Consider the following 21,295-nt stretch of genomic DNA (forward strand, 5'->3'; position numbering starts at 1 on the left):
CGCGCTTCCCCTCACGCCGTGAGGGGCTCCGGTTTCGGGCGGTCCCGCAACACTCCCGCACCTCGGGGCGGTCCCCGTGGCCCCACCAGCGGCTTCTCACCTCCCCCTTCCACGCACTGACACCCGGGGTGGCACTCCAACCCGAACCCCCCCTCAGTGTACCCCTCCGGTATGTTCCCCCCCTACTCCCGGGAGCACCGGGAGCCCCACAGTCCTCCAAGATCCGGTTTTACCGGGGTCCCGCAGCCTCAAGACGTTGCCTGTACCCCCCCAACCAACTTTTCACCCCCTTTCCTTTACCCAGTGAGACAAGTTCCTTTACCGGGACACCCCCTCTCCTCACACCGGGACTCGGCTGTGTCTCCCTCCGGGACCCCTCCTCACCGGTTCCCGGTGTTTTCCCCCCCTGGGATCGCGGGATCCCGACCCCCCCTCCCCCGTACGCCCCACAGGCCAGGCCACAGCTCGTATCCAAAGTGTTTTATATATAATTTATCTGTACACACGAAGGACAAAGTACCTCAGGTCTGCGCTGGGATGAGGGGGCCAGTGCCCCCCCCACTCCCCCCCTCCCCGCCCCAAAACTGCTTCCAAAAAAAAATAAAAGAAAGAAAAAAAAAAAAAGTCACTTCATTAGGTTTTTTTTTTTTTTGCATTTAAAAGGGGGAGGGTCTTTCCCCCCTCCCCTCCCCGCCACAGCCCCCCAGAAGGAGCTGGGACCCCCGGGGGGTGAGGGGGCTGCGGAGATGCTGGGCCTGCGCCTCCCCACCCCCGCAGGCGGCACTTCAATTTGGCACATGGAGGGGGCTGGGGACCCCCAAAACCCCCTGCAGTCCCTTTTCTGGGGGGGGAGGGGGGCCCATCTCCCCTCTTTGGCACATGGGGGGGTTCAGCAAAGAGATTGGGGGGTTACCATGACCCCCACCCACAAAAAACACCCCGGTGCAGGGCTGGGAAACACCCCCTAAAACACCCACGGAGGGGGGGCACAGGGTTACCTCCCCAACCACCTCCTTGTGTCCATTTCTCCCTTTTTTTTTTTTTCTTAATATATTTGGGGATTTTTTTTCCTTTTTTTTTTTTTTTTTTTTTTGCCTGGGGGAGTCCCCCAGCATGAGGGGACACCACGGGGACCCCCCCTAACTGCCCCCAGGGCCCGCATTGAGGAAGTAGGTGGTCATCTCCCCCTTGCCCTTGACCTTGACCAGCCCCCGGCACTCCAACACGTAGCCCTTGGCCGCCAGCACCTGGTACAGGTCTGTTGTCACCTGGAGGGGGGGGACACAGGGGGTAAGGGGGGGGATTTGGGGGTCTCTGGGCAGGTGTCCTGTGTCCCTCCCAGCCCTGACTGACCTGGATACGATCAGGGACCCCGGTGCTGTCCATGCGGCTCGAGACGTTGACGGTGTTGCCCCAAATGTCATATTGGGGTTTGCGAGCCCCGATGACCCCTGCGACCACTGGGCCCATGTTCAGGCCTGGGGGGGACAGGGTTGAGAGTCAGGGAAAACCCAAATACTCGGGGAAGAGGGGGAAAAAAGGAGTGAGAGAAGGGAAAAGAAGGGGTAGGGGGTGAGATTGGAAAAGGAGAGAGTGACAGAAGAGGAATGTGGAGGGGAAAAAGGGGATGTGAGAGGGGAAAATTGCGTGGGGAAAGGGGGAAAGTGAGATTGGAAAAGGAGAGTGTGACAGGGAGAGGAGGAATGTGGAGGGGAAAAAGGGGAGGTGATGGGGAGACGAGAAAAAGGGGGAAATAGGGGTGAGGGGGAAAAAAAAAAGAGGTAGGGGGTGAGATTGGAAAAGGAGAGAGTGACAGGGAGAGGAGGAATGCGGAGGGGAAAAAGGGGAGGTGAGGGGGAGAGGGGAAAATTGGGTGGGGAAAGTGAGATTGGTAAAGAAGGGGTGAGGGGAAAGGACAGGTGAGAAGACAAAAGGGGGTGAGGGGGGAAAAAGGGGGCACAAGAGCAGAAAAAGGGCAGGAGAGGAGAAAAGGGGGTATAAAAGGAAAAGGGGTGTGAGGAAAATGGGGTATGAAAGGGAAAAAGAAAAGGTGATTGGGAAAGGGAGGGGATGAGAGAGGAAATAGGGGTGCAAAAGCCACACCAGAACAAAGCCATAAACAACAGTGTGGGGTGGCTGGGGGTGCAGAGGGGCGTGCAAGGGGCGTGCAAGGGCTCACCAATCTTCATCTGGAAGTTGTTGAAGGAGTGCTCGTTGATGTACTTCATCTGCTCCATGAGGTGCATGGCGTAGTCGGCCAGCGCCGCGATGTGGCTCCGGCCCTCGCGGTCGTACGTGGCCGCGTTGAGCCCCGAGGCCGCCATGTAGGTGCTGCCAATGGTCTTGATCTTCTCCAGCTGCCGGTACTTCTGCTCGCTGATGATCTGGGGGGACGGGCTGGGCTCACCCCCACAGCACCTTGGCAGGGTGATGGGTACCCCAAATCCTGCACGCCCTCCTGTGGCCCTGTGAGTGCTGCTCCGTGGCTTTTCCAGCACCTCCTGCACTGTGGCTCCAGCAAAGCTGCTCCACAGCCTCTCCAGCACGCCATGACCACATCCCCTGCACCCCAACCTCCTCCATGGCATTCCACAACCCCTCCAGCACCCCATGACCACATCCCCTGCACCCCAACCTTCTCCGTGGTGCTTCACAATCTCTCCACCACCCCCTACACACCATCTCCTGCACCCTGTCACAAACATGGTGCTCTGCAGGCTCCCCATATCTTGTGCACCCCATCTTGCACCTCATCCATGGTGCTCCACAGCTTCTCCAGCACCCCATGACTACATCCCCTGCACCCCAACCTCCTCCATGGCATTCCACAACCTCTCCAACACCCCATGACCACATCCCCTGCACCCCATCTTCTTCCATGGTGTTCCACAACCTCTCCCACACCCCCTGCACACCATCTCCTTCACCCTGTCACAAACATGGTGCTCTGCAGGCTCTCCATATCTTGTGCACCCCATCTTGCACCTCATCCATGGTGCTCCACAACCTGTGTCTGTGTTCTCTGCACCCCATCCTCATCCATGGTGCTCCACAGCTTCTCCACCACCCCATGCACTCCATCTCCTGCACTCTGTCCCCAAACCTGGTGTTCCACAGCCTCTCCACCACCCCATCTTCCTGCACCTCATCCTTGTGCATTCTGTCCATGCTGCTCCACAATGCCCAGCACCCATTCCTGTGGCTCCATGAAAGCTGCTCCATGGCTTCTCCAAGGATGAGTACACCCTGTACCTCATCCCCACTGCTCCACAGCCTCTCCAGCACCCCATGACCACATCCCCTGCACCTCAACCTCCTCCATGGTGCTCCACAACCTCTCCACCATCTCCTGCATCCTGTCACAAACATGGTGCTCTGCAGGCTCTCCGTATCTTGTGCATTCCATCTTGCACATCATCCATGGTGCTCCACAACCTGTGTCTGTGTTCCCTGTACCCCATCTTCATCCATGGTGCTCCACAGCTTCTCCTGCAATCTGTGGCTGTTAAAACTTCTGCACCTCATCTTCATTCATGGTGCTCCAAACCTGTGTCTGTGTTCTCTGCACCTCATCTTCATTCATGGTGCTCCACAGCTTCTCCAGCACTCCATGCACACCATCTCCTGCACCCTGTCCCCTGGACCACAACCTCCTCCATGGTGCTCCACAATCTCCACCAACCCCTACACACCATCTCCTGCATCCTGTCACAAACATGGTGCTCTGCAGGCTCTCCATATCTTGTGCATCCCATCTTGCACCTCATCCATGGTGCTCCAAACCTGTGTCTGTGTTCCCTGTACCCCATCTTCATCCATGGTGCTCCACAGCTTCTCCAGCACCCTGTGCCCACCATCTCCTGCACTCTGTCCCCAAACCTGGTGTTCCACAGCCTCTCCACCACCCCATCTTCCTGCACCTCATCCTTGTGCACTCCATCCACGCTGCTCCACAGCTTCTCCAGCACACCCTGCACCCACTCCTGTGGCTCCATGAAAGCTGCTCCATGGCTTCTCCAAGGATGAGCACACCCTGTACCTCATCCCCACTGCTCCACTGCCTCTCCAGAACCCCATGACCACATCCCCTGCACCCCAACCTCCTCCATGGTGCTCCACAACCTCTCCACCATCTCCTGCATCCTGTCACAAACATGGTGCTCTGCAGGCTCTCCATATCTTGTGCATCCCATCTTGCACCTCATCCATGGTGCTCCACAACCTGTGTCTGTGTTCCCTGTACCCCATCTTCATCCATGGTGCTCCACAGCTTCTCCTGCAATCTGTGGCTGTTAAAACTTCTGCACCTCATCTTCATTCATGGTGCTCCACAGCTTCTCAGCACCCTGTGCCCACCATCTCCTGCACCCTGTCCCCCGGACCACAACCTCCTCCATGGTGCTCCACAATCTCCACCAACCCCTACACACCATCTCCTTCACCCTGTCACAAACATGGTGCTCTGCAGGATCTCCATATCTTGTGCACCCCATCTTGCACTTCATCCATGGTGCTCCACAACCTGTGTCTGTGTTCTCTGCACCCCATCTTCATTCATGGTGCTCCACAGCTTCTCAGCACCCTGTGCCCACCATCTCCTGCACTCTGTCCCCAAACCTGGTGTTCCACAGCCTCTCCACCACCCCATCTTCCTGCACCTCATCCTTGTGCATTCTATCCATGCTGCTCCACAATGCCCAGCACCCACTCCTGTGGCTCCATGAAAGCTGCTCCATGGCTTCTCCAAGGATGAGCACACCCTGTACCTCATCCCCACTGCTCCACTGCCTCTCCAGCACCCCATGACCACATCCCCTGCACCCCAACCTCCTCCATGGTGCTCCACAACCTCTCCACCATCTCCTGCATCCTGTCACAAACATGGTGCTCTGCAGGCTCTCCGTATCTTGTGCACCCCATCTTGCACCTCATCCATGGTGCTCCAAACCTGTGTCTGTGTTCTCTGCACCCCATCCTCATCCATGGTGCTCCACAGCTTCTCCACCACCCCATGCACTCCATCTCCTGCACTCTGTCCCCAAACCTGGTGTTCCACAGCCTCTCCACCACCCCATCTTCCTGCACCTCATCCTTGTGCATTCTATCCATGCTGCTCCACAATGCCCAGCACCCACTCCTGTGGCTCCATGAAAGCTGCTCCATGGCTTCTCCAAGGATGAGCACACCCTGTACCTCATCCCCACTGCTCCACAGCCTCTCCAGCACCCCACGAACCCCATTTTGCACCCCATCCCTGTGCCCTTCACCCCCCATGCACCCCCTCGGCCCAGCACCTCATCGAAGTCGGCGATGATCTCATTGAGCAGCCGCAGACACTCCACCCCCTCGTTGTTGGCCTCCAGCTCCACGTAGAACTCGGAGAAGTTGCTGATGGAGGCGAACATGACGGCCACGCACTCGCAGGACTGGTAGTAGAGCTCGTCGTTGCGCCGCTCGCGGGCCAGAAAGTGCGCGGCCACGTCCTTGGGCAGGATGTTGTGCAGCAGCCGCCGGTTGTAGGCCTGCAGCTCCTCCATCTCCTCCTTCTCACCCGTTGCCTGTGGGCACAGAGCCAGGTGGGAGCTGCCACAGGAGCCCCACAGCCACCCCAGCATCAGGGTGTGGAGAGGGGGTTGGTCCCAGCCCCGTGGGCACCCCAGTCCTGGGGTTGATACCAGCCCTATGGTGACCCCACTCCTGGGATGCAGGGAAAGGGTTGCTCCCAGCCCCATGGTCACCCCAGTGCTGGGGTGTGGAGAGGGAGTTGGTCCCAGCCCCATGGTCACCCCAGTCCCGGGGTTGGTCTCAGCCCCATGGTCACCCCAGTCCTGGGGTGCAGGGAAAGGGTTGGTCCCAGCCCCATGGTCACCCCAATTCTGGGGTTGGTCCCAACCCCATGGTCACCCCAGTCCTGGGGTTGGTCCCAACCCCATGGTCACCCCAGTCCTGGGGTGCAGGGAAAGGGTTGGTCTCAGCCCCATGGTCACCCCAGTGCTGGGGTTGGTCCCAGCCCCATGGTCACCCCAGTCCTGGGGTTGGTCCCAGCCCCATGGGCACCCCAGTCCTGGGGTTGGTCCCAGCCCCATGGGCACCCCAGTCCTGGGGTTGGTCCCAGCCCCATGGTCACCCCAGTCCTGGGGTTGCTCCCAGCCCCATGGTCACCCCAGTCCTGGGGTGCAGGAAAAGGGTTGGTCCCAACCCCATGGTCCACCCAGTCCTGGGGTGCAGGAAAAGGGTTGGTCCCAGCCCCATGGTCACCCCAATTCTGGGGTTGGTCCCAGCCCCATGGTCACCCCAATTCTGGGGTTGGTCCCAGCCCCATGGTCACCCCAATTCTGGGGTTGGTCTCAGCCCCATGGGCACCTCAGTCCTGGGGTTGGTCTCAGCCCCATGGTCACCCCAATTCTGGGGTTGCTCCCAGCCCCATGGTCACCCCAGTCCAGAGGTTGCTCCCAGCCCCATGGTCACCCCAGTGCTGGGGTGCAGGGAGGGGCTCAGTCCCAGTCTCAGGCTGCAGGAAAAGGGTCGTTCCCAGCCCCCCACACCTTGCTCCTACCTGGAGCTTCCAGAGGAAGTCGAGGCGGGCGGTGGACTCGACCTGCTGCGCGTGCAGGTACAGCGCGAGGGCAAACACGGCCAGGACCACGGGGGTCACGTAGCGCAGGGCCACCTTCCCCTCTGCCGGGCTGCAGGACCCCCAGGAGCCCTGAGGTGGGCTGGGGGATCTGTCCCTGCCCACCCAGAGACCCCAAACTGCACCCAGACCCTAAACGTGCACCCAGAGACCCCAAACTGCACCCAGACCCCAAACATGCACCCAGAGATCCCAAACTGCACCCAGAGATCCCAAACTGCACCCAGACCCCAAACGTGCACCCAGAGACCCCAAACTGCACCCAGACACCAAACGTACGCCCAGACCCCAAACATGCACCCACCCACTCGAGGGACACCAAATCTGCACTCAGACCCCCAAGTTCCATTCACCCACACGGGGGAACCCCAAACGTGCACCTAACCCCAAAGATCCACCCACCCACTCCAGGGATGGCAAATCTGCATTCAGAGCCCAAAGTTCCCACTCACCCACACGGGGGAACCCCAAAGATTCACCCACTCTTCCAAGAGACCCCAAATCTGCACTCAGACCCCAAAGATCTACCCACCCACTCCATGGACACCAAATCTGCACTCAGAGCCCAAAGTTCCCTCTCACCCACACAGGGGAACCCCAAAGATCCACCCACCCACTCAAGGGACACCAAATCAGAGCCCCAAGATCCCACTCACCCACACAGGGGAACCCCAAACGTGCACCTAACCCCAAAGATCCACCCACCCACTCCAGGAATGGCAAATCTGCATTCAGAGCCCAAAGTTCCCACTCACCCACACGGGGGAACCCCAAAGATTCACCCACTCTTCCAAGAGACCCCAAATCTGGACTCAGACCCCAAAGATCCACCCACCCACTCAAGAGACACCAAATCAGAGCCCCAAGATCCCACTCACCCACCTAGGGGAACCCCAGATGTGCACCCAACCCCAAAGATCCACCCACCCACTCGAGGGACACCAAATCTGCGCTCAGAGCCCCAAGATCCCACTCACCCACACAGGGGAACCCCAAATGTGCACCTAACCCCAAAGATTCACCCACTCATCCAAGAGACCCAAAACCTTCACCCAGACACAAAAGATCCACCCACCCACTCCAGAGATGGCAAATCTGCATTCAGAGCCCAAAGTTCCCACTCACCCACACAGGGGAACCCCAAAGATTCACCCACTCATCCAAGAGACCCAAAACCTGCACTCAGACACAAAAGATCCACCCACCCACTCAAGGGACACCAAATCAGAGCCCCAAGATCCCACTCACCCACCTAGGGGAACCCCAGATGTGCACCCAACCCCAAAGATCCACCTACCCACTCCATGGACACCAGATCTGCACTCAGACCCCCAAGTTCCATTCACCCACACGGGGGAACCCTAAACGTGCACCTAACCCCAAAGATTCACCCACTCTTCCAAGAGACCCCAAATCTGCACTCAGACCCAAAAGTTCCCACTCACCCAACCCCAAACATGCATCTGACCCCAAAGATCCACCCAGACCACCCCCTTCAGGGACCCCACAGCTGCATCCACACCCTCCCTATTCACCCTCCCATCCTAGGGACCCTAAATCTGCATGGTGGACCCCAAAGATCCACTCAGCCACCCAAAGGAGCCCCAGCTTCGCACCCAGACCCCAAAACTGAGCCCACACCAGAGCCCCCGAGGCTGTACCCAGACCCCCAAGGGACCCTCCTGCTTCTGCCCACCCCAGTGGCTCCAGTTCCCCACTCACCACTCTCCCTGGGTCATGTTGAAGGGGGGCCTGTGGGGACAGGAGCCGGGTGTCAGTGGGGTGGGGACACAGCCCCGGTGTGGGGACCCCTGGGGGAGGACTGGGGACACTCACAGGGCGTTGGCCAGGACCAGCAGGTCGGCGTTGTCAAAGAGAGCTGCGTGAGGCCCCTCCACCAGCAGCAGGAACGTGGCCTCGATGCCCACCATGAGCAGCAGCTTCCCGATGCTGCTGATGTGCAGGAAGACGGAGCAGGCCAGCAGGCTGAGCACCACGCTGTAGCTGAAGTACTGGGGGGCACACGGTGGGATGGCAGCAGCACCCCAAAAACACCAGATGGCACCCAGGAACACCAGATGGCACCCAGGAACACCAGATGGCACCCCAGGAACCAGGAATGGCATTCCAGGAACCCTGGAGCACCCTGGGAATACTGGCAGACACCCCTGAGAATATTCCAGGCACTTCTGGAAATCCCTGATGGCACCCCAGTAACCTCTGCAGCACACTGGGAGCCCCAGATGGCACCCCAGGAACCCCAGATGGCACCCCAAGAACCCCAGGACAGGGAACCCCGCACCCCAGTAACCCCTGCAGCACACTGGGAACCCCACATGGCACCCCTGGGAACACCAGCCAGCACCACAGGATTCCTGAAGCACCCCAAGAACCCCAGATGGCACCCCAGGAACCAAGACTGGCATTCCAGGAACCCCTGGAGCACCCCTGGAATGCTGGATGGCACCCTGGGAACACCTGGAGCACCCTGGGAATACAGGCAGGCACTTCTGGAAATCCCTGATGGCACCCCAGAAACATCTACAGCACACTGGGAGCCCCAGATGGCACCTCAGGAACCCCACATGGCACCCCAGGAACCCCACATGGCACCCAGGAACCCCACATGGCACCCCAGGATGGGGAACCTCGCACCCATGGGATCTCTGCAGCACCCCAGTAACCCCTGCAGCACACTGGGAACCCCACATGGCACCCCTGGGAACACCAGCCAGCACCACAGGACTCCTGAAGCACCCCAAGAACCCCAGATGGCACCCCAGGAACCAAGACTGGCATTCCAGGAACCCTGGAGCACCCTGGGAATACTGGCAGGCACTTCTGTAAAACCCTGATGGCACCCCAGTAACCTCTGCAGCACACTGGGAGTCCCAGATGGCACACCAGGAACCCCAGATGGCACCCCAGGAACCCCAGATGGCACCCAGGAACCCCAGATGGCACCCCAGGAACCAAGACTGGCATTCCAGGAAACCTGGAGCACCCTGAGAATACTCCAGGCACTCCTGGGAATCCCTGATGGCACCCCAGAAACCTCTGCAGCACACTGGGAGCCCCAGATGGCACCCCAGGAACCCCAGATGGCACCCAGGAACACCAGATGGCACCCCAGGAACCAAGACTGGCATTCCAGGAACCCTGGAGCACCCTGGGAATACTGGCAGGCACTTCTGGAAATCCCTGATGGCACCCCAAAAACATCTACAGAACACTGGGAGCCGCAGATGGCACCCCAGGAACCAAGACTGGCATTCCAGGAACCCCTGGAGCACCTCTGGAATGCTGGAGGGCACCCTGGGAACACCTGGAGCACCCTGGGAATACTGGCAGGCACTCCTGGAAATCCCTGATGGCACCCCAGAAACCTCTGCAGCACACTGGGAGCCCCAGATGGCACCCCAGGAACCCCAGATGGCACCCCAGGAACCCCACATGGCACCCAGGAACCCCACATGGCACCCAGGAACCCCACATGGCACCCCAGGAACCCCAGATGGCACCCCAGGAACCCCAGATGGCACCCCAGGACGGGGAACCTCGCACCCATGGGATCTCTGCAGCACCCCAGTAACCCCTGAAGCAGACTGGGAACCCCACATGGCACCCCTGGGAACACCAGCCAGCACCACAGGATTCCTAAAGCACCCCAAGAACCCCAGATGGCACCCCAGGAACCCTGAATGGCACCTTGGGGACCCCAGGAACTCCTGCAGCACCCCAGGGAGCCCAGGCAGCATCCCAGGAACCCCTGAAGCACCTTGGGGACCCTGCAGCACCCCAGGAACTCCTGCAGCACCCCAGGAATGCCAGCACCTCCCCACACCCACAGGGACCTTGCACCCCTGGGGACACTGTGCCAGCACCCAGCAACCTCAAGGGCTCAGTGCCAGCACCCACTGAGGACCTTGGACCTGAGCAACCTGTCCCAGCACCCCATGTGTGTGTGGGCACCCTGTGCTGGCACCCTGCACCCATGGGGACCCAGTGCCACCACCCTGGGGGGACACTGAACGCTCTGGGACCCTGTGCCACCATCTCTGGGGACACAGTGCCTGCAGGGACCCCATTCCAACATCCTATGTTCTCAGGGACCCCGTGCCAGCATGTTTGGTGGCACTGCACCCATGGGGACCCCACACCAGCACCCTTGGGGACACAGTGCCAGCACTCTGGGGGACGCTGAACCCTCTGGGACCCTGTGCCAGCGTCCTTAGGGACACAGTGCCCACAGAGACCCTGTGCCAGCATCCTGCATCGTTAGAGACCCTGTGCCAGCGCTTTTGGGGACACTGCACCCATGGGGACCCCACACCAGCACCCTTGGGGACACAGTGCCTGCAGGGACCCCCATTCCAGCACCCTGAGTTCTCAGGGACCCTGTGCCAGCATGTTTGAGGACACTGCACCCATGGGGACCCAGTGCCAGCACTCTGCCACCCTCTGGGACCCTGTGCCAGCATCCCTGGGGACACTGCATGCATGGGCACCCTCTGCCAGCACCCAGGGAGGACTTGGCACCAGCAGGGCCCCCTGTGGGAGCCACGCCCTGTGCCAGGCAGTGCCCACGGCCGCTCACCTCGGGGAAGTCACAGGCCAGCCCGTCGCCGTGGCAGGAGCCCATGGCAGTGCCCAGGGAGAAGTTGAGGGCACGGAGCTGGCACGGCCCCACGGAGCCGGGGGTGACGTTGAGCTCACGGGCAGCACAGTCCCGCAGGGCCACGCGGCTGCAGGAGAACTGGGGGGGGGCAAAGAGGGGTGAGCTGGTGCCCCACAGCCCCCCCAAAACCCCCCCAGACCCCCGTGACCCTACCATGTTGACAAAGGCGGCGATGAAGACGAGGAGGATGGCGAAGACGGCGATGCCCGTGCTGCGGGCACGGGACTGGACGATGCCACGGGAGAGCTGCTGCAGGGCGGCGGGGAAGAGCTGGGGGGGCACCAAGGAGCCTGTCAGGCGTGGCTGAGCCCCCCAAAAACCCTCCCCCAGCCCTCGGGTACTCACAGTGACGCAGGAGTAGATGGCGCAGATGAAGAGGATGGCAGCAAGGAGGATGAAGATGCTGACGTAGACCCCGAGCATCAGCGAGGAGCTGGGGAGAGGTGGGAGGTGAGTGATGGGGTTTGGGGGGGGGGGGTCAGAGCTGGTATTTTGGGGGGCTGCAGCACTTACTGGGGGAACACCAGGATCTGGAGGCAGCAGATGAAGCAGAAGACGAGGAGGGTACAGGCCACGTAGCCACCAAAACGGTCATCGACCTTCTTGGAGTACTGAGGGGACACGGGGAGCTTGGGATGGTTGGATGGAGAGAGGGGGGACCCCAGAACCTCAGGGGGGTCCCAGGGGAAGAGTGGAGGTGGCACTGAGGGGACAGCAGGGAATGGGGGAAGACAGGATGGAGGGAAATGGGGGAACCCCAAGGGGTGCAGATGAGGGGGGACTGGGATACAGAGGGGACAGGAGCAACCCCAAAGGATGGGACAGAGGGGAATGGGGAACCCCAGGGGATGCAAGAAACGGGATGGAGGGAAATGGGGGGGACCCCAGGGGGTGGGGAAAAGGGGGACAAGAACACCCTGGGGCATGGGGTGGGAATGGGAATGGGATGTAGGGAGGGGACCCCAGGGGATGGGAGGAGACAGGGGGGACCCCAGGGGATGGAAAGATGGAATGGTGGAGGATGAGAGGACCCCAGAGGATGGAAGGGACAGGGGGGACCCCAGAAGATGGAATGAAGGGAATGAGGCTGAGAAGGTGGAGGAACCACGAAACCAGCACAGAGAAGACCCCAAGGGATGGGAGGACCCAGAAGATGGCAGGGGGGGACCCCAGGGGATGGAAAGATGGAATGGTGGGGGATGAGAGGACCCCAGAGGATGGGAAAGGACAGGGGGGACCCCAGAAGATGGAATGGTGGGGGATGAGAGGACCCCAGGGGATGGAAGGGACAGGGGGGACCCCAGGGGATGGAATGGAGGGAATGAGGCTGAGAAGGTGGAGGAACCACGAAACCAGCACAGAGAAGACCCCAAGGGATGGAAGAGAGAAGGGAGGACAAAGATGCTGACGGGGCCAGGGCAGAGAGGACTTCAAGAGACAGACAGAATGGTGGGTCCAGAACAACGGGGACAGAGGGGGCCCCCAACCTTCTTCTCCAGCTCGGGGGTCTGGAAGGTGAGCAGGAACTTCTTGACGTGGTCCTTGCGGAGCTGGTCGATGCTGCGGGCGTCGATGGCCCGGCTCAGGAACTCGTCCACCTCATCCTCAGGGTTCAGGGCCTCCTGGGCACCACGGCTGGGGAATGGGGGGGGTCAGGACCCTCCCAGCTCTGCCCCAGGGAGGGGCTGGTCACGACCCCCCCCCAGCAGCCCAGCATGGGAACAACTCACTTGTCCTTGCTGGAGTCATCGATGCCCTGGGAGACACAAGGGAGGTGTCAGAGACACTGGCACGGATGGGGGCAACCCTCATGAGTGCCAAGGACAGGGCACATCCCCCAGCGTCACCCAGGATGGGGGACAGAGCTCCAGGGGTAAATGGGGCAGGAGAAGTCCCCAGTGGCTTTTGGCAAGGGCAAGAGGGTCCCAGGGGTCTGCAAAGGGAGGAGGGAGGGGATGTCTAACACCCCTGAGGATGCCCAGGGCACTGGGGATGGGCACAGCAGGGTCAGGAGCAGCCCCCCCAAGCTGTGGTGGCACTGAGGATGGGCACAGCAGGGTCAGGCATCAGAGATGTGCCAGCCCAGGGGATGGGCACAGCAGGGTCAGGAGCAGCCCCCCAAGCTGTGGTGGCACTGGGGATGGGCACAGCAGGATCTCCAAGGGCTGCTGAGCACCAGGGGCCACCCAGGAACTCCCTGAGGCCCACAGGCAGCAGAGGAAGCCACGAGAGCTGCGGGCAGGGCTGGGGAAGCCACCGACAGCCCCGGAAGGGCAGCGAGGGGCTGATAGCACTGTGCCGAGGGTCCCCCATGCAAACGCCCTGCCCAGGGCTGCTCACCATCTGCCGGAAGGCCTTGGAGTCCTTGGTGCGGGAGAAGGAGCGCTCGGGCACCCAGCGTGGCACCAGCCCCTCGCTGGAGTTGGCGCGAGCGCGCTGCAGCTTGGCCAGGATGGCTTTCTCCTCCTTCTGCGGGGTGACACGGCCATGAGGGGGGTGACCCCCAGCTTCCCCAACCCCCCGCTGCCCCCTCGGAGCACCCCAAAACTGACGCGCTTCTGGCTGCAGCCCACGATGAGGAAGGTCTCGATGTTGTGCTCCTTGAGGTAAGCGTTGCGCTCGCCGCCGTGGCCCGGCTCCACCTCGTAGTCCCCGTTCAGGTACTGCAGCGTGGCCCAGGTGATGTGGATCCGCCTGGGGGGTGAGGAGGATGAAGACGCTGAGCCCTCCCTGCCCGGCACGCCCTGCCCAGCCCCGTGCCCAGCCCCCTGTGCCCGGCTCACCCGGCTTTGCCGCCCGCCTCCATGTGGTTGGCCAGGGTGACGTCGTTGGACCAGACGTCGAACTGCCACTTGCGCAGCCCCAGCACGCCGCAGTGAACGCGCCCGCTGTGGATGCCCACGCGCATGTTCACGTTCACCCCCGTCACCTCTCGCACCAGCCTGGGGATGGCACCGGCACCGCGTCACCCCCCGGGCGCTGCGTGGCACCCCCAGGTGCCCTCGGGGCATCGCCAAGTAGCCTTTGGCTTTTCGGGAGTGCCCAAGCACCACAGCACCCATTGGCACCAGACACCTCATGGTGCGCCCAAGCGCCCCATGGCACCCTCTGTGGCACCCTCCATGGCACCCCCTATGGCACCCTCAAACACCCCATGGTGCCCTATGGCACCTCCAAGCGCCCTATGGCATCCTCCATGGCACCCCCATGGCACCCTTTCAGCACCCCAAGCACCCTATGGCACCCTATGGCACCCCATGGCACCCCCAAGCACCCTATGGCACCCCCAAGCACCCCATGGCACCCTATGGCACCCCCAAGCACCCCATGGCATCCCAAAGCACCTCATGGCACCCTCAAGCACTCCATGGCACCCTCAAGCACCCTACGGCACCCTCTATAGCACCCCCAAGCACCCTATGGGATGGGCACAGCAGGGTCAGGAGCAGCCCCCCAATTGAGGTGGCACCAGAAATGGGCACAGCAGGGTCAGGAGCAGCCCCCCCAAGCTGTGGTGGCACTGAGGATGGGCACAGCCCAGGGGATGGGCACAGCAGGGTCAGGTTCAGCCCCCAAGCAGTGATGGCACTGGGGATGGGCACAGCAGGGTCAGGAGCAGCCCCCCAAGCTGTGCCAGCCCAGGGCACGGGCACAGCAGGGTCAGAAACAGCCCCTCAAGATGTGGTGGCACTGGGGATGGGCACAGCTGGGTCAGGAGCAGCCCCCCATTGCGGTGGCACTGAGGATGGGCACAGCAGGGTCAGGCACCAGAGATGTGCCAGCCCAGGGGACGGGCACAGCAGGGTCAGGAGCAGCCCCCCCAAGCTGTGGTGGCACTGGGGATGGGCACAGCAGGGTCAGGCACTAGAGATGTACCAGCCCAGGGAATGGGCACAGCAGGGTCAGGAGCAGCCCCCCAAGCTGTGGTGGCACTGAGGATGGGCACAGCAGGGTCAGGCACCAGAGATGTGCCAGCCCAGGGCACGGGCACAGCAGGGTCAGGAGCAGCCCCCCAAGCTGTGCCAGCCCAGGGCACGGGCACAGCAGGGTCAGAAACAGCCCCCCAAGCTGTGGTGGCACAAGATGGGCACAGCAGGGTCAGGAGCAGCCCCCCACGCTGTGCCAGCCCAGGGCACGGGCACAGCCCCGGCTCTGCCCCACTCACGAGATGGCCTCGATCATGTCCACGCCCATCTCCACGCAGCAGTGAGCGTGGTCCCCGCGCGCCTCGGGCAGCCCCGACACGCAGTAGTAGCAGTCGCCCAGGATCTTGATGCGCAGGCAGTGGTTCTCCTGGGGGGCACCGGCACGTCAGGAGGGCTCCGGGAGCCCCCCCAAAATCCCCCGGCCCCTCCACTCACCGCTGCCAGCTTGTCAAAGCGGGCAAAGAGCTCGTTGAGCGTCATCACCAGCTCCTGCGCCGTGCACTGCGACGCCAGGCTGGTGAAACCCTCGATGTCCGCGAAGAGGATGCTGCCAGGAGGGAGAGCACGGGCTGAGGGTGGCCCACACGCTGCCCCAGACACCCTCAAGCAGCCCATGGCATCCTCTATGGCACCTCCATGGCACCCCCAAGTACCTTATGACACCCTTTATGGCACCCTCCATGGCACCCCCAAGTACCCCATGACACCCTCAAGCAGCCCATGGCATCCCCAAGCACACTATGATACCCCCAAGCACCCCCTGGCACCCTCTATGGCACCTCCATGGCACCCCCAAGCACCCTATGACACCCTCAAACACCCCATGGCACCCTCTATGGCACCTCCATGGCACTCCCAAGTACCTTATGACACCCTCGAGCACCCCATGGCATCCTTTATGCCACCCTCCATGGCACCCCCAAGCACACTATGATACCCTCAAGCACCCCATGGCACCTTTTATGCCACCCTCCATGGCACCCCCAAGCACTTTATGACACCCTCAAGCACCCCACGGCACCCTCCATGGCACCCTACAACACCCTCAAGCACCCCATGGCACCCCCAAGCACACTATGACACCCTCAAGCACCCCATGCCACTCTTTATGCCACTCTCCATGGCATCCCCAAGCACCCTACACACCCTCAAGCACCCCATGCCACCCTTTATGCCACTCTCCATGGCATCCCCAAGCACCCTACAAACCCTCAAGCACCCCATGGCACCCTCCATGGCACCACCAAGCACCCTATGACACCCTCTAGCACCCCATGCCACCCTTTATGCCACTCTCCATGGCATCCCCAAGCACCCTACACACCCTCAAGCACCCCATGGCACCCTTCATGGCACCCCCAAGCACACTATGACACCCTCAAGCACCCCACGGCACCCTCCATGGCACCCTACACACCCTCAAGCACCCCATGGCACCCTCCATGGCACCCCCAAGCACCCTATGACATCCTCAAGCACCCCCTGGCACCCTCTATGGCACCTCCAAGCACCCTACACACCCTCAAGCACCCCATGGCACCCTCTGTGGCACCTTCCATAGCACCCCCAAGCACCCTACAACACCCTCAAGCACCCCATGGCACCTTTTATGCCACCCTCCATGGCACCCCCAAGCACACTATGACACCCTCAAGCACCCCATGCCACTCTTTATGCCACTCTCCATGGCATCCCCAAGCACCCTACACACCCTCAAGCACCCCATGGCACCCTTTATGCCATCCTCCATAGCACTCCCAAGTACCTTACAACACCCTCAAGCACCCTACGACACCCTCAAGCACCCCATGGCACCCTCTGTGGCACCTTCCATAGCACCCCCAAGCACCCTACAACACCCTCAAGCACCCCATGGCACCCCCAAGCACCCTACGACACCCTCGAGCACCCCATGGCACCCTGGTGATGCCTCCCCCAAAGCCGTCCCACGCCCTGTGCCCGCGGTACCTGACGTTGTCGTGCTTCTGGATGTAGATCTTGTGGAACATCATGTCCTCCTTCTTGGTGTTGATGTCCTCCTTCATCTCCATGGCCACGTGCTGCGGCAGCACCGACAGCAGCAGCCGCTCCTGCAGCCACAGCAACGCCACCAGCAGGGTCAGGGGGTGCTGCTGGACCCCCAGCTCAGCGCGGGGGACCCCCGGGACCCCCCAACCATCCCACCTGCTGCCGGTTCTCCCTCTGGAGGTGCAGCCGTGCCTGGATGTAGCCTCGGGTCTCCTGGAAGGCCTGGCGCTGCGACACCTCGGCCGGGTAGTGGGTGCAGACCCCCACCACGTTGGTGCACAGGAAGATCAGGGCGTTGGCACTGAGCTGGAAGGGGACGTGGGCTTAGTGAGACCACCCAGGGACCCCCAGGCAGCCAGAGACCACCCAGGGACCCCCAGCCAGAGGAGGGAGTGGGTATGGGAACATGGGGACTCAGGGCAGGGGGACAGGGGGGTCCTGGGACACAGGGGACAGGGTCAGGGAGACGCAGGGGACAGGGGGGTCCTGGGACACAGGGGACAGGGTCAGGGGGACACAGGGGACAGGGGGGTCCTGGGACACAGGGGACAGGGTCAGGGGGACACAGGGGACAGGGTCAGGGGGACACAGGGGACCAAAGGGTCAGGGGGATGTGGGGCACCAAAGGACATGGGAAAACAAGGCAAGGGGGCTGCAGGGACATGAGGGACTTGGGGACACGGGATGGGGGGCAAAGGGACACGTTGGTGCAGAGGAAGATCAGGGCATTGGCACTGAGCTGGGGGGGGGGAGGTGGGCTTGGTGAGACCACCCAGGGACCCCCAGGCAGCTCTGCCACCCTCCCCTGCAGCACAGAACCAGAGAAGGGAGTGGGTATGGGGACATGGGGACTCAGGGCAGGGGGACAGGGGGGTCCTGGGACACAGGGGACAGGGTGAGGGGGACACAGGGGACAGGGTCAGGGGGACACGGGGGACAGGGTCAGGGGGACACGGGGGACAGGGGGGTCCTGGGACACAGAGGACAGGGTCAGGGGGACACAGGGGACCAAAGGGTCAGGGGGATGTGGGGCACCAAAGGACATGGGAAAGCAAGGCAAGGGGGCTGCAGGGACATGAGGGACTTGGGGACACGGGATGGGGGGCAAAGGGACACGTTGGTGCAGAGGAAGATCAGGGCATTGGCGCTGAGCTGGGGGGGGGGAGATGGGCTCGGTGAGACCACCCAAGGACCCCCAGCCAGCTCTGGCACCCTCCTCTGCAGCACAGAACCTTGGCTTTGGTATTGGGAGTGCTGCAAAGAGGAGGGAGTGGGTATGGGGACATGGGGACTCAGGGCAGGGGGACAGGGGGGTCCTGGGACACAGGGGACAGGGTCAGGGGGACACGGGGGACAGGGTGAGGGGGACACAGGGGACAGGGTCAGGGGGATGTGGGGCACCAAAGGACAAGGGAAAACAAGGCAAGGGGGCTGCAGGGACATGAGGGACTTGGGGCTGTGAGAAACCAGGGAACAGGGGATGCAGGGCCCTGGGGACACAGGATGGGGGGCAAAGGGGACATGGGGACACAGGGTAGGTGGAGCAAAGGGGATACATGGTAGGGGGATCACAGGGCCCTGAGGACACAGGTTAGGGTGGCAGAGGGGACTTGGGGACACAGGGGACATGCAAAGGGTGAATGCGGAGGGCCTGGAGAGAGCCAGGGCAGGGGGATGTGGGGATGTTAAAAGCAGAGCAGGGGGGATCTGAGGATACAGGAGCCGGGGGTGCACGGGAGCCTGGAGCTCGGGGGGTCATGGGGACGCCCTCGGGAAGCAGAGGAAGCCCGAAAGCGGCGATGGCTGCGGAGAGGGAGCTGCGGTTTCCCCCCCGTCCCCGTCCCCATCCCCCGGGAGCGGGGCCAGGGCTATTTATAGCGCTCCAGCACGCTGGGACACCGAGGAGCAGAGGCCTCGCATCCCCTGCCCGGCCCCATCGCATCCCCCCGGAGCCCCAGCGCTCCTGCCCCGAAAGGGCGAACCCTCCCCGGGGGCGCTTCCCGTGACCCCGCCGGCCTCGGGTGTCGCCGCGCTCCTCGCCCCGTGCCCCGCGGGGACAGCACGTGGCCCCGGCCCCGGCCAGGCAGGGCGAGGGTGACGGGGACGAGCGGCGCTGCTCAAGGAGGGGGGAGCTGCTGGGGCTTTCTCTCTCTCTCCCATTCCCATAGTTCCATTTTTGCCCGTTTTTTGGGTTTTCCACCCCATTTCTCCCCCCCTCCCAACCCTCGCAGTCTCTCTGCCCCATTCCCGTATTTCCCATATTTCCATTTTTGCGATTTTCACCCCATTTCTCCTCCTCCGTCCCTTGCAGTTTCTCTCCCCCATTCCCATATTTCCAGTTTTCCCCCATTTTTGCCCATTTTTGGGGGTTTTTCTCCCATTTCTCCCCCTTCTGTCCCCCGCAGTCTCTCTCCTCCATTCCCATATTTCCATTTTTGCCCATTTTGGGGGTTTTTCTCCCATTTCTCCCCCTTCCATCCCCTGCAGTTTGTCTTCCCCATTCCCATATTTCCAGTTTTCCCCCATTTTTGCCCATTTTTGGGGGTTTTTCTCCCATTTCTCCCCCTTCCATGCCCCGCAGTCTCTCTCCTCCATTCCCATATTTCCAATTTTGCCCATTTTGGGGGGGTTTTCCCCCATTTCTCCCCCAGGCAGAACACACACCCCCAGGGATGGGGGACCCCTCTGCACCCCCTGTGCTGAGCAGCACCCCTCCGGGAGCCCTCAGAGAGGCAGGACAGGGGACATTGGGGACATCGGGGACATTGGCAGTGTCCCAGCCCCTCTGGGTGACGGCCACTCCCCTGCCCTGCTGCCCTGGACCCGCGTCCCTCCTCGGGGGTTTCCGCCAGCCCCACAACGGGGGCTTTGTGGGTGCAGCCCACAATGGTGGCTCTGTGGCGGCATGAGGAGCCCATCCCATCCCCACAGCGAGACCCCAGCATGGAACCTCCCCCAAGAGGCCCCCTCCACATCTAGAACTTTCCAGCAAAAACAACAACAACAAAAAAATAAAATAAAATAAAAATCCCAGAGCGGCATTCAGGGATGGCAGCAGGGCGGGACCCCGCGGGGCTCAGCCCCTCCCAGGTGTGCCCCTCACCTGTTTCCAGAGGAAAGGGTCGCTGGCATTGCGGTGCCAGGCGATGGCGAGGTGCAGGGCGGACAGCAGGACCCCAGCCAGCACCGCCGCCCTCATCCGCACGGGCAGCAGCGTGTAGGTGATGTAGATGAAGAAAACGCTCCACCAAACCCCCTCGGCAGCGCTTCGGGGAGCCACGGCCACCGTGCCCAGCGCCTGCACCCCGGCCAGCAGCCCCAGCACCACGTAGCTCACCACCCACATGTAGTCCTGGGGGAAAGCGCTGCGGCTGCACAGCACCATGAGGAGCAGGAACAGCGCCGTGGCCCCGGCCAGCGCGGCGGCCGCCGGCACGTGGGGGGCACCGGGCAGGCAGAGGAAGAGCAGCATCACCCCGCAAACCAGCACCAGCACTCCCATCAGCACCGTCAGGCTGCTCTGGTTCATCTGGAAGAAGTAGCGCTGGTAAAGCCGCTCCAGTTTGGCCGACTGGAAGCGTTTGGAGCGGAAAACCTGGAGCAGGCGCCGCCAGCACTCGCCCGCCGACGGCCGCCCCCCGCGTCCCGCCGCCGCCTTGGGCGCCTTGGCCTCGCCGTCCTCCAAGCCCGCATCCACGGATTTGAGTCCCAGCTCGCCCGAGGGCCCCTTCTTGCCGTAGTGATCCTCCTGCCAAGTGCAGCGCAGCCCCCGGGGGGGTCCCGCGGCCCGCTCCATCTCAGGGTCCTGCAGGCAGCTCATGTAGCGGGGGCCGCAGAGGCCGCCCCGGGGCCGCGGGCCCTTCTTGCCGTTGCGCTCCCCCCATGCCGTCTTCCTCTCGTCCACCTTGGGCACCAGGATGCCGCTGAACCACGACATGCTGTGGGCACCGAGGAGGGGTCAGGGCCTGGTCCTCCCACCCCGACACCCCAACAGGAGCCCCGGTGTGCGCGGGGGTGCGAAGCCGTGCG

At 62.2% G+C, this 21,295-nt stretch overlaps 1 protein-coding gene across 1 annotated transcript; it reads right to left on the minus strand.

The window, feature by feature from the left end:
- Positions 1 to 613: 613 nt before the first annotated feature.
- ADCY6 (adenylate cyclase 6) lies at positions 614 to 21,218 on the minus strand. The gene is made up of 21 exons (XM_063179306.1): positions 20,370 to 21,218; positions 17,423 to 17,572; positions 17,207 to 17,328; positions 15,674 to 15,785; positions 15,478 to 15,605; positions 14,096 to 14,254; positions 13,865 to 14,006; positions 13,653 to 13,781; positions 13,043 to 13,068; positions 12,800 to 12,947; positions 11,826 to 11,923; positions 11,658 to 11,745; positions 11,466 to 11,582; positions 11,232 to 11,390; positions 8,471 to 8,646; positions 8,357 to 8,386; positions 6,557 to 6,686; positions 5,295 to 5,558; positions 2,180 to 2,384; positions 1,354 to 1,478; positions 614 to 1,268 (listed from the first exon to the last, which is right to left on the minus strand). The coding sequence occupies exons 1-21, from the start codon at positions 21,201 to 21,203 to the stop codon at positions 1,140 to 1,142; spliced, it is 3,471 nt and encodes a 1,156-aa protein (XP_063035376.1). The 5' UTR covers positions 21,204 to 21,218; the 3' UTR covers positions 614 to 1,139.
- Between the last annotated feature and the right edge of the window lie 77 nt (positions 21,219 to 21,295).

This window comes from Melospiza melodia, chromosome 31 (genome assembly GCF_035770615.1).
Source record: "Melospiza melodia melodia isolate bMelMel2 chromosome 31, bMelMel2.pri, whole genome shotgun sequence".
In the NCBI taxonomy this organism is placed as follows: domain Eukaryota; kingdom Metazoa; phylum Chordata; class Aves; order Passeriformes; family Passerellidae; genus Melospiza; species Melospiza melodia.